At 36.6% G+C, this 12,586-nt stretch overlaps 1 protein-coding gene across 17 annotated transcripts in view; it reads right to left on the reverse strand.

Annotated features, from left to right (window-relative positions):
• The window catches only part of ATXN2 (ataxin 2), a 134,196-nt gene that overhangs the window by 42,228 nt on the left and 79,382 nt on the right, over positions 1 to 12,586 (reverse strand). For 16 of the 17 annotated variants that reach the window (XR_010407410.1, XR_010407409.1, XM_064578381.1 and 13 more), the window contains 5 exons: positions 8,627 to 8,751; positions 7,134 to 7,225; positions 6,239 to 6,436; positions 4,605 to 4,783; positions 2,569 to 2,778 (listed from right to left, as the gene is read on the reverse strand). Coding sequence is in view for 15 of the 17 variants with exons in the window: in XM_064578381.1 (XP_064434451.1) it covers positions 2,569 to 2,778; positions 4,605 to 4,783; positions 6,239 to 6,436; positions 7,134 to 7,225; positions 8,627 to 8,751 (804 nt within the window). In the remaining 2 variants the exon portion in view is untranslated. The remainder of the gene's footprint in view (positions 1 to 2,568; positions 2,779 to 4,604; positions 4,784 to 6,238; positions 6,437 to 7,133; positions 7,226 to 8,626; positions 8,752 to 12,586) is intronic. The other variant, XM_064578377.1, reaches the window with a different exon arrangement.

The raw sequence follows: 12,586 nt of genomic DNA on the forward strand, positions 1-12,586 counted from the left end.
ATATAATAAAATATTAATAGAAGTTACAGTTACATGATAGTTAGGTAAGTCTTATTTTACCACATACTTTTAGCTTTTTCCCTCAAACTTTCTAAAATTAGAAAAAAAGATTTTGAAACAAAAAGAATATTAATCCCTATGTACTTTTATACTACTGAAACATGACAATAAATTTTACAACCCATGCCTTAAAACAGTCTTCACATGTAAGCAGTTTCTCAGACTGAACAGGCTATGAGCTGAAAGGCATGACCTGAAAGACTAAAACTGGCATCTGAAGAAGAAATTTGTATATATGAATTGTCAAAAATTCTAGATCATTAATTCTGCCACCCCATTAGTGGCTTCTATTTCTAAAGAAGTCTACTCTGCATTTGAACAAAACAATCAGATGAAATCAGTGGACAGAATGGCTCTCAGTAGAAAAGCCAGACAGTGCTAATACTCAGCAAAACTCATCCTTAATGTCAAAGCCAAGGTTCCTCACCCTCACCTTCCTGTCAAAGTCTTAAGAATGTCAAATAAATTTGTACCGTCAGTAGAAATTTAATCATGAATATTAAAAAGAACTATTAATGTTATATATTATAGTTTTCAACTGGAGAAGTGATTTATATAAAAAAATAATTTAAGAATTAAGTATATGCACATCATATAAATTTTTTATACCCATTTAGAGAAAAAGACCAAGAAAGCTGGTTGGCATAGTTCAGTGAAATCAAACTCTAATTTGGAAAAAAAAAAAAATCATTCTTTTTGTTAATACATAAAATACAAAGTACTCTCCCATATTAAACACAGAAAACCACTGTATTTAATAGTTCTACGTTTGAAGTTCACACTTGAAAAATGCTTCAGTGTCACCTAACTACATGACTGGAAAACATTTTAATTCAAATTAGTTAAAAAGAAAAATTGGATAATGTAGCAGCTCTGAATATGTAGAAGGTCTACTTCTAACATGAATAGTCCCTCCACAAGCAGTCTACAACTTACTATAGTGAAGACGTTCATACTCACTAACGAGTCCTGCTTTACTCAAACAATGCACCACAAATACCACAACAGATTTTAACTTTTCACTTAGTGGCCACCATTACAAGCACTTTCTAGCAAGGAAGTCACCTTGAAAATCAGTGCAACATGCTGTTCAAGGTTAGCCACTTTAGTCAGTATCATATGACCTCCCTCCTGCCTGGATGGCAACAGTTTATTAAAAAGTAGCCAGCAGGGGCGCCTGGGTGGCTCAGTCGTTAAGCATCTGTCTTCGGCTCAGGTCATGATCCCAGGGTCCTGGGATCGAGCCCCACATCCGGCTCCCTGCTCCGTGGGAAGCCTGCTTCTCCCTCTCCCACTCCCCCCTGCTTGTGTTCCATCTCTGGCTGTGTCTCTCTGTCAAATAAATAAATAAAATCTTAAAAAAAAAAAAAAAAAGTAGCCAAAATAGTTTTCTCCAGGGAAGCACTTTATGCCAGGAAACTCTATTAGTCTCAGCGAAAGTTCTATCAACCACGATTTTAATGAACAAATCAGATTAAAATGTTAACACAAATACTCTGAAATAATATCAAAAGTACTTATCATCCAGAAAACAGGTTTTTAACATATGCACTGCATTTATATTAAAATGTGACCTTTCTACAGTATCTCCATATATTTGATATATAGCAACAGTGGACTTAGCACCAAACATTGCATGAGAAATACAGGATTTTTTTTTTTTTTGACAAGGGCAAATGGTTTTTATTAAGAATATTTTATCTTAGGGTCTCCTGGGTGGCTCAGTCGTTAAGCATCTGCCTTCAACTCAGGTCATGATCCCAGGGTCCTGGGATCGAGCCCCACATCTGGCTCCCTGCTCGGCTAGGGACCTCTTCTCCCTCTCCCACTCCCTCTGCTTGTGTTCCCTTTCTCACTGTGTCTCTCTCTGTTGGGTAAATAAATAAAATCTTATAAAAAATTTTATCTTAGATCAAGGACTTCTTACAGATTAGACTTTCACTAGAAAATATTACAAAGCTAATTTTCTTAAATTCCCCAAACATAAAACCAATCTCAGTTTTATAATCTAAAAGCAGGTAGAGACACAAAGGCAGTTACATGGAATGTCCGTCTCAAAAAGGATCCCTCAATCACCATTACTGCCTTTGGCCAACAGGTAGGTTCACTAGTACCTTGGCCAAGGAGCTATAAAATGACAGGTTCTACAGTAAGTCCAATACTGGGTGAAGAAAGTTCATTGCTCTTCATTAACCACTCTTTATACTGTATATTGAGAGGGACAAAAACCTGGGGCAGACCTTCTGGGGCTGTAAAGGAGCATCATTATTACCAGGCAGAGATAAACCCCCATCCTTAAAATCCAGGATAGTTCATAGCTTCACACAACATTTATCAAATTTCTCTCTAATGAACAAAAGGTTAATAGAAATAGTTTTAATAAACTAAAGTTAAAACACGGAAATTATAGGTTATTAAATAATGAAGAGGAAACTATTTTGTAATTATAAACTCACATAGGAGTTAAACAAAGACAAACAAAAACATGAACAAATTGTGGTATTGTACCTTCTGAAGACATGCGTTTAGGCATAGTAGAGACAGGAGCTGGAGAACCATGAGCAGAGGGGTGAGACGGGGGTCTGGATGGCCGCGAGGGGGGCCTGGAGGGCGGCCGTGTAGGGGTGGCTGCCCGAGGTGGAAGAGAGTTGGGACCTGACTGGTAGCGAGAAGGTGGGCGAGAGGAAGGAGATGGGCAAGGCGATGGCCAGGGAACACCTGACAGAACAAATGATATGAAGGAAAGTATAAAAACTAAAGAAAAAAATGAGGGAAAAAAGTAAACAGAAAAAAAAGTAAAATGACAAAAATGATTTCTTGTACATTTTAACCCTTTGAGGACAGTCATTTGATTTGTGATAAGTTTTAGCATAACTTAACTGACATAAATTCACATTTTACTTTAACCTCCTTAAAATTAAGTCTGTTTGAATGAACACACGTTCCCAAAGGGTTAATTAGGATCTACACATACTATTGAAGAAGACAGTTAAGACTTTGCCTATTAATCCTGCTTGTTACTGTTTCTCAATAATCAATTATTAAAAGGAATATAACATAAACTAAGTAATTTCACACAATAAATCACAAAACTCAGGAATAAGATTACTTACTATATTAGTTTTAGCTTTTGAAACATGAAAATAAGCAGCAGCTATTATATCCCATTAAAAATGCTGGGTTTTATATAACCATCTGTGATTTTCATCTAGTTTGTAACTTGAAGGTTAAAATTTAGTTTGAAATCTAAGCAAGTCCATTTAATAGAAATAAAACATTACTTCTATTTTTTAGAGTCACAGGAGTGACAAAGGTTAATATTCATTGCCTTTTCAAAAAACATTTTAATGTTATCGAATTAGAAAAAGAGGGGGGACCTGCTAAGTAATTCATGCAGTTAAACACTTATTTAAGTGACTGCTTAATAAACTATGCAACTAGAGAGCAGTCATCACCAAATAAACGGACACTGACGGATATGCACAGATCAAGATATAGCTAATGTGTAACATTACATATCACTTACCTTGATCTTAGGAAACAGTCCAGGTCTCCTCTCCAGAGGGTTCCACACACTTGAGTATCATACATTTCCTAGCCCCCTTCAGGTTTTTTACTTGAAAATTCTGTTCATGAACTAAAATTCTTTACTCAGTGAGCAAAGAAATGTCACCCCCAATACTAAGTACAGAAAATACTCAAGAGTGTTTATTTGGAGAGGAATTCTGGAGAAAGACTCAACAGAAACAACTGAAATTGGAAACTTAATGTTCTCTCCTTTTCTAACTCTCTCAACCTAAATATCTTAAACTGAATGTCCACTTTGTTCCCTAGGTTAGGAACACAGTACTGCTATTTCCATATTGCCTATAGTACTGCTGTCCAGTATCCCTGACTCACGTGAAAGATCCGTGACCTATGAGGTATAGTCAATCTTAGATTTAGAGGTAAAGCAGAAAAATATCTTCCTACTAAAGATGCAAGTCTCTTTCACCGTACTTATGCTAAACTGCAATATCCACCCTTCAACTAAGAGTTGTTTCTATTGTTTTTTAAGCACATTTCTTTCTTATCTTCTTCACATGACTCTTGGTCATGTCTAGTATAGCAAGTTACCTCAAATCCTTTCTTGAAGTAAGCAGAATATAAATGTGCAGTTAATGAAAATTAATCTGTATTAACCACTGAGTGTTTCACACAGACTAGGATTTTCCATATTAACTATGTTTAAGTAGTTTTATCATCCAGTGTTTTTAAAATTGAGAACCTACCCAAAGTTTCCAATTTCTTTATATGTGGAGTATTTTTTGGCCAAATTTAGCACTTTATCTTAATATGTATTTCATCACACTAAATACTGTATATGCCAATGACTTATACTAATTTGATATCCACAAAGGCAAATTTTAAATAATTTTGAAGTAAAAACTACTCCACAGAAATCACTGAAGGTGTGCATGCTCTTACCAATTATGTTAAACTTAAATATTCAGACAACTATATATTTGATCGAGGACATTGACAAATTTGGTCAAAATACTTGCCTCCATTAACTACTCTTTGGTCTGAACCAGAATTCGGGTTGAAATCTGAAGTGTGAGAGGTGGATCTTGATGGCATGGAGCCCGATCCAGGCTGGCCCATACGCGGTGAATTCTGTCTCCCACTTCCCCAGGATATGACTTCTCTATTTCTTTGTCCAGGAGGAATATATTTATTTTCCCTGAAAATGAGAGAGCCTCTAAATCATTTTATCCTAACAGATACCAGGCCAATGAAACAAATCTAAAAGTAATTGAGGCAGAAGTGAATGCTTGTTATAAAAAGGTTAAACACTAAAACAAAATGTCTCACTCCCAAATATCCCTAATTCTTCCATGTTACCCTGAGGTCTAGCCTCTGGCCTTTCCTTTCTCTCAGATTCTCCTCCTAAGCAAAAAGTTGAACAGATTTGTGTTCATTCGCATCCTACTTTACCTCTAAATGGCTGAGTCTATCAAATATGGTCTGACTTCCTAAAACTTTCTTTGTCCTTAGCTTTCTCTACTTTGTTTTTTCTTGGATTTCTTCTCTTTGTGGCTATTCATTGGTTTTTTCATTCAGTATCAGCAATGCTGACAAATCCTAAATCCACACTGCCAGTCCCACAGTCTCAACATCTCCCACTGAACACTTTAATTCAAATCATCAGACTATAAGCTGCGTCTTTAAGAAAGAATTTATATCTTACCCTACCAGGTATGTAGTAGATGTTTCTCAACATGTTTATGAATAAATGAATCAAAGACCGACGAGCCCCTCAAATGCAATAAATTTAACAAAGGGCTCACTCTTATCTCCCCTCAAATTTGCTGTTTTCTATCTCCATTACCAGTACAAATAGCAATCAATTTAGTTATCAAATAAACCTCAGGTCACCCATGGCTTTTCTAACCTTTCTCTCACAAGCCCTGGCCTAGATAGTTACCAAGTTCTCACACTTGAACAATTTCAATACACTAACTGGTCTCCATGTTTCAGCCAATTCTCAAATGTCCCAGAGTTCGTTCACACCTTCCCCTGCCTACAGGGTGCTCTTTAACAGGACACAAACCCTTCACTACCTCAGTTCCTTTCACCAGCTACCACCACTGCACCCTCAACATCACCCTGTATTCCAGACATATGAAACAACCAGCCTCACCCCCGGTTGGCCAGGTTCTTTCACATTTCTTTTCATCATGCAAGGAATGCTTCTCTCTTACTTCTCTTTGGGCAGCAGACAGTGCTACTATCCTATCACAAAATGTCACCTCTGTGAGATTTTCTCTGACCCCACTGGTTATATGCTCGTTCTTTCTCACTCTGGACACACCTCTAATCTAGCAAATCCTAGTGAACTGCTATTATGTTCTGTGCACCATCCCCCCATCTGATCGCTTTTCTTTAAATAGCTCTTCCACACCTTGGCTTGCTCATCACTGTACTTCCAACACTTGGCTTCACAGAGCTGATGCTCAAAAAATATTTTCCAAAATTACTCTAATCTTTTCTCTAAAAGAATCTTAAACCAATTCCACTTGCATTCTCTACCTAAGCTACATTAAAGGAAGATGAAATATAATAATAATAATACACCTTCTCACACAGACCTTGAGTTGTGTATCCAAAATACTGCATCATGATTTCCTTTAAATACCTAGTGTTTATGCTGTGGCCCTCACGTTCACTGGAATTTCTCTGAACGGCTGTGTATTTTTCTTCTTCACTCCTATCATCATTTTCCAGGGCCACCCGGGCTTTGTACTGGGCACTTGATTCAATTTCTTCTGCTAACTGGTTTGCCCTTGCTTCTCGTTTTAAAAATTCTTCTGAGTTATCCCTTTCTAAGGGTACCCTGACATGAGGGAAAAAAAAAAGCAAAGTGAGTATTTTAAAGTCACAGTTTATATATCTGTCCCAATCAATTTAAAAGAGTTTAGAGTTTGAAAGACTGATAAAAATATAAAAGAGTTACAGTGATCTGCTCATGTATAAATCAAAATTAGAAATTTTTTTGTTTCACTTTTCCCTAGAGGAATGTAACATTTCCAAAGCTGGTTAAATGGACTTTCTCCCATAACATCTACACTTGCAAACTTAAGAGTTTTTACAACTTAAAACAAAAACAAAATTTATCTAGAGCACAACATTAGAATACAGGTGAACTAAACTGCATTTATTTCCTGTTTTAATGAGAATCTATCAGCTTAAGTAGTAGCAGGATCAATTCTTTCATGTAACTGTTTAACTTAACATCTGACAGGGGGCGCCTGGGTGGCTCAGTCAGTTAAGCATCCAACTCTTGATTTTAGTTCAGGTCATGATCTCAGGGTTGTGAGATCAAGCACCGTGTCACGCTCCACACTGGGCATGGAGCCCGCTTAAGATTCCCTCTCTCCCTCTCAATCTGGCCCCGCTCCTTCCTCTCTCTTAAAAAAAAGTAAAATAAATTTTTTAAAAATCCAACAGAAAAATTTATTCAACATCCTAATATAAGTTGATGAAAATCAAAGATAAATGTAGTAAAATAAAAGCCAATTTTTTAAACTTACGTATATGAAGATAAACTGCTATCATATGTAGACACTACACCATAATTTTCTTCATTATATCGAAACATATCATTGGGATCCCATCCATTAGACTAGAAGAAAATAGTTTATTTTTCAAAATGACAAAGTATTCGTCTTCTTTAATTCAAGTACAATCAATATCTTACATTAACAATGTCTATCATCTTGCCACAATAGTTAACCACTATTAACTTCTTGGGCATAATTCCAGATGTGCTCTATGTAGTCATTAAGAACATGATCAGTTAGAGCAATCTCCTTTTTAATTCAAATAGGATCTTCTTGTTATGTAACTTGCTTGATCTTTTAATAAGTCTTGAATATCTTTCCATATCAGAATGCCATTCTTTTTAGTGGAAATACAGTGTTTCAGTTGAATGGAGGTACAATAAATCTATTTAACCCATGCCCTACTGATGAACAGGTTGTTTCCAATTTTTCACTATCAGAGATAATGTTGCAGAAAACATCCTTACGCATCATTATTTGCATGTCCTATGGATATACCAGGACAATAATAAATTCTCAGAGGTGAGTCCAACATAGGTGTGTTTTAAACTTTTATAAATATTGTCAGAATGCTCTCTGGCAACTTAACGGTTTATCCACCTCACTATCAGTAAAAAAGGAGTACCTGCTTCGTATCCTACATAGGTGATGTGGTGCAGAGACCTGAGAACCTCCACATTAGGTTATATCGGATTCTTTGAAGTCTGAAAATGAATAATGATGTGTTGCCTATGTATTTTCAGTGTTATAGCTGGACTTAAACATTAAAAACAGATTTGTTATAAAGACTTCTCCACAATATTCAATGGAAGATTCTTCATCCAATTCAAATGTTGCTACCTAAACGCTCATTTTTGGTAAGAGATTTTACTTTCTATCTACCTTACAAACATAATTTATAGAATCCTAACGATAGTCCTTACTACTAAGCATTTGATTTAGAGATGATGTGTTATGGGAAAAGTAAAAATAATATACACTAAAAAGCTTTTAGAAATAGCAGATTTCTGTGGGGAATGATCTTAATTTTAAGACCAAGAAATCTACTTACTGCTTTATTTCTAATGCAACTTAACTATGTATCTTAATAGTGAGAACCTCTTCCTCAGACCTCTAGGTAACGTCAAGAGACAATTAAGACGCTAATTTCCTTAGGCTGCCTTATTCTGTAAAGCATTCAAAGCAAAACATACCAGTATTTCCAGTTTCCCATGCTTCCCAACTTAAATTTTAAGTTGCTTATTATGGTTTATTTAAAAACATGGAAATCATTCATAAGCATCCCAAAGAAACATTTGTCTGTATTTACTGCCTGGGGGGAGATCTCTATTTAGACAATAAGACTGCTGCTTTAAATGTATCTACTACAATGATGACAACATACTTAAATTAAAACCAAATAATAAGATGTCACACCACATCACATGACCACAGTCTGATACTAATCAAAAGACTTTACTTACTACATCATTTTCCAAAGCCTCCAGTTCCTCACTGGTAGTGAGTTCACCTGCATCCCAGGGCTCCAGGTCCTTCTCTTTGTGTTCACCATTCACTTTAGCACTGATAGCAGAATCAGTAAAAGCATCTGCAAAGGATGGACTTAGCTGAAAGATCACATAGTCAGACAATGGGCAACAGTAATACACACAAATTATCAACAGAGATATGCTAAAAATAATTATGATATAGAAAGTGTAACATTCATTAATGGTATGCTTTCAGATGTATAATGCTTCTAATACAATAATCTTCCAAAAACTTTCAGTTCTTCCCATATAATTTTAAGCCACATGAAATGTTTTAATGCATTCACCAGGTCATTAAATTATATTAAAAATAATTACTTTGTATTTCAGAAGCGATCCAGAAAATCTCTACCAACCCATCTAAAATAGGATGCTTCTTGTTTAATGGATCCATTAATTAAATAAAAGCTCAGAACTCCTATATCCAAACATAGGCATTTTAACTTTCCAAATCCATGTCTATATTCAGGGGTCTTGCCATTAGTAACTGAAGCCATTCTAAGTGAGCAAACCCTTCATAGAATCCATTTTTCCCTATAGCCACTCTGTTAAAAAGTTCAGGCGCTACAGTGTCATCATCCCCAAAAGGTTCAGGAGGCAGGCCTATCTACCAGGACTTCCCACCCTCACTTTCTCACTTACTGTGTCCTCTCCTCTCTAATGTTACTGAGGAGCAGGTAGCTTGGGAGAGCATCACCATGTTCAGCTGACAGGAAATATCTCAGAGCTGCTACCCAGCAAAGAAAATTTTTCTCTAGTTGGGTGTTAGGACCAGGCAAGTAAAGGTCTACTTGAGCAATGACAGTATTAGAAAATGCTTTGGAGATACAGGCTTGCATTTAAATGGCTGGGCCCACAAGGTATCACCTAGCACAGGGCTAGGGAATAATACTTCTGCTGATCTGGCTCTGTCAAAGGATACCAGCTCCCAGTCACTGTGCCCTCACCCATACTATAAGCTGCCACCAAAGAGCAGGAGTAAAGAAGAATAAACAACTGTGTCTCTTTTAATAGAGACAATTCCAGAGAGATTTTTTATTTGGTACAACTTCTGTAACAGTCACTGGCTCCCTGGGGGGCAAGGTGATAACCAAAATAAGAAATCCAAGCCAGCACATTTAAGCCAGCTTGGCACTACAAACCTAACTAGCTCTTACCTCCTCTCATCCTAAACTAGTGGTGGATGGGTGTGTGTACATGCAATCCAGGAAATAAAAGCATAACTGCACCTGTGGGCTCAGCCACTCGCTCTACCAGCAGCTCCCACTGCTAGCAATTTTAAGAGCTAAGAGCGTACCAAGGGGGATCCCCAAGAACAGCAGGCCTCAGGTGGAGGTAGAATGGAGCATACACTGGAAGATTACTGTACTCTGAAAAAGCTCTCTAAGAGGTTCTAATAGACTGGTGTTGTCTCCATAATGCCACTTTCAGCTGGAAGCCACTAACGGCCCTAAACACTTGGCTTTATGTGAAATTCACCTAAGTCAAGCAATACCCTCTATCACCTTATAGTTGTACAAATTCTTGATAAAAATTAGTTTTGCTATGTTTATTTTCAAGAACGTGAAATGCTTCAAGAAAACATCAGTAACAACTTACATTAGGATGCTGAAATTCCCTATTTTCCCAGAAAACTAGACTACAGGAAAATTCCAAACCAGTCATGTCACCTTCTACAAAGAGCAATACAATTATTAATTTATACTGCTGATCCTATTCATGTTGTAATCGCCTTAGTTTTTTGAGAAGCATCTACCACTTCAGTGTATAAAATATTTACTTACATGGAAACCCAGCATTAAAGATGATACTCTTTATCTAAGAAACTAAAGCTCAAAGCAAGAGATATTTTTACATAACCACATAAATGGACTTTTTCCCACTATAACATGTGTTGTACATGTGTGTGCATGTGTGTGCCAAAGTATTTAGGAAAGACAGGGACTGAACCAAGCTGTACTCAAATTGATAAATAAATTTTTATCAGTATTATTCTGAATAAAATCAAAAAGGATCCCTGAATGGAAGTCAATGTGGAAAAGCAAGCATCTAACACTTCACTGAACCAAGTTTTACCCTGCTGATCACAATTTAGGCTCTATTAACAGGACATTATTAAGTAACCTGTTTTTTTCACTACTACATTTTTATCATAAATTTCTGTTTACAATACCAATATTGTAAAAGGAATTAACTACTCATATGTTGTTACTTAGCATGATAGCTTTCTTTCGAGGCAGTAATGGGGAGGGGGCGGAGAAAACACAAAAGGTGTGTTTCTCTTAAGGATGATATTCCTTAATTTTAAAACCTCCTCCAAAGAAAGTCCCTTTTTAAAGATGAATGAAGAGTTTAGAGAAAGATGTTAAAAAAAAAAAAAAAAGAGCAGAAGTAGAAAGTGAGCACAAAAATGAGGTTATACAGTCAGGAAGCTGGGGAAAAACCCTGGTCATAAATACTGTATTTCAGGTCAACACTGTATTATTATTAGGTAGAAGGAAGCAAGACCTGGATATTTCATTCTACACTATTACCAACACCTAATACTGTAAATTCTGAAAACCCCATGTTTGAATTTTTGGAAAAAAAAAAAAAATGCTGGATTTAAATAGTACAACCTATAGCCAGGATTTCTGCAAAGTTTGGAAAATCAACTGGCTATAATCTAATTGCAAGTGTGGGAATTTGTATGCAGATTGTTCCAATGCCATGTGAGAGTATATTAATTTTTCATTATCCTCCATGGCAAGAAACAAAAGCATAATAAAAGCAAGATGCAAGAATACAAAAAGGCTGTTAGAAAATGTTACCTGTTTCTGAAGGAATAACAGGTATAGAAAGAAAAAAACAATAAGAATTATCAAAGATAATAAAGATTTAAATTCTTCAGGTGCTTCATTCCCTGCCTTATAAACATTCAGTTTACCAAAATCTCTAGACTAGAGGGGAAAAGAATACACAAGTATCCCCCTGCCCACACATCTGCAAACCCCTCTATACCACCCCCACAGCAGCTCTCAAAACCTCTTCTGATTCTAGGCAAAGGTTTAGTCACCCTGGGTCAGTGGTGCCACCTGGTGGTAATCAGAAAGAAGTGTCTCAACCAAAGCACCACCTCTCTTTTGGGTATCCCAATGCCCCACACCCAGCAAACAGGATATATGTTCTGCTCCTCAGCTTTTCCTCTTACCTCTCAGTTATGCTCATCTACAACTCTGAAAAATCACTCAACGTTGTCTGAGAACTTTTTAAAGGATCAGAATAGTGGTAAAATAAAATGCTAGTGACATACTATAAATTAATAAATATAAATTTAAATCTATTAAAGCCACAAAATGACATATTTGATGAAATTTAAAAATTATCAAAAACATTTTTCTAATTTTAAAAACAAAAAATCAGTCTCCGACTTAACATCAGAAACCCTCAAATGTGCTTCCAGAAAAGTTTTCACCAGAATCCTCAGCTGCCCGTTTCCTCTACCAATTAAATCTCCTTTTTCTCCCACTTTTTAAAAAGATTTTATTTCTTTACTCGAGAGAGAGTGAAAGAGAGAGCAAGCACAAGGGGCAGAGGGAGAGGGAGAAGGAGGCTCCCCGAAGAGCAGGGAGCCCGATGCGGGGCTCAATCTCAGGACCCTGGGACCATGACCTGAGCTGGAGGCAGACGCTTAACAACTGAGCCACCCAGGTGCCCCATACATCTCATTCTTCTCAAACACTGAAATTCTAGATAAAATTTTTTTAAAGCTTATTTCATTGTTATTGTTCTGTTTTGATGAATTAAGAACTCTGTGACATTTTTCAAAAACTTTAAAAAATATTTTCTCAAGGCCCCTGGGTGGCACAGTTGGTTGAGCGTCCGACTCTTGGTTTCAGCTCAGGTCGTGATCTC

Source organism: Mirounga angustirostris, unplaced genomic scaffold, assembly GCF_029215605.1.
Source record: "Mirounga angustirostris isolate CCGP_5_RB_7025 unplaced genomic scaffold, mMirAng1.0.hap1 SCAF_14, whole genome shotgun sequence".
Taxonomy (NCBI): domain Eukaryota; kingdom Metazoa; phylum Chordata; class Mammalia; order Carnivora; family Phocidae; genus Mirounga; species Mirounga angustirostris.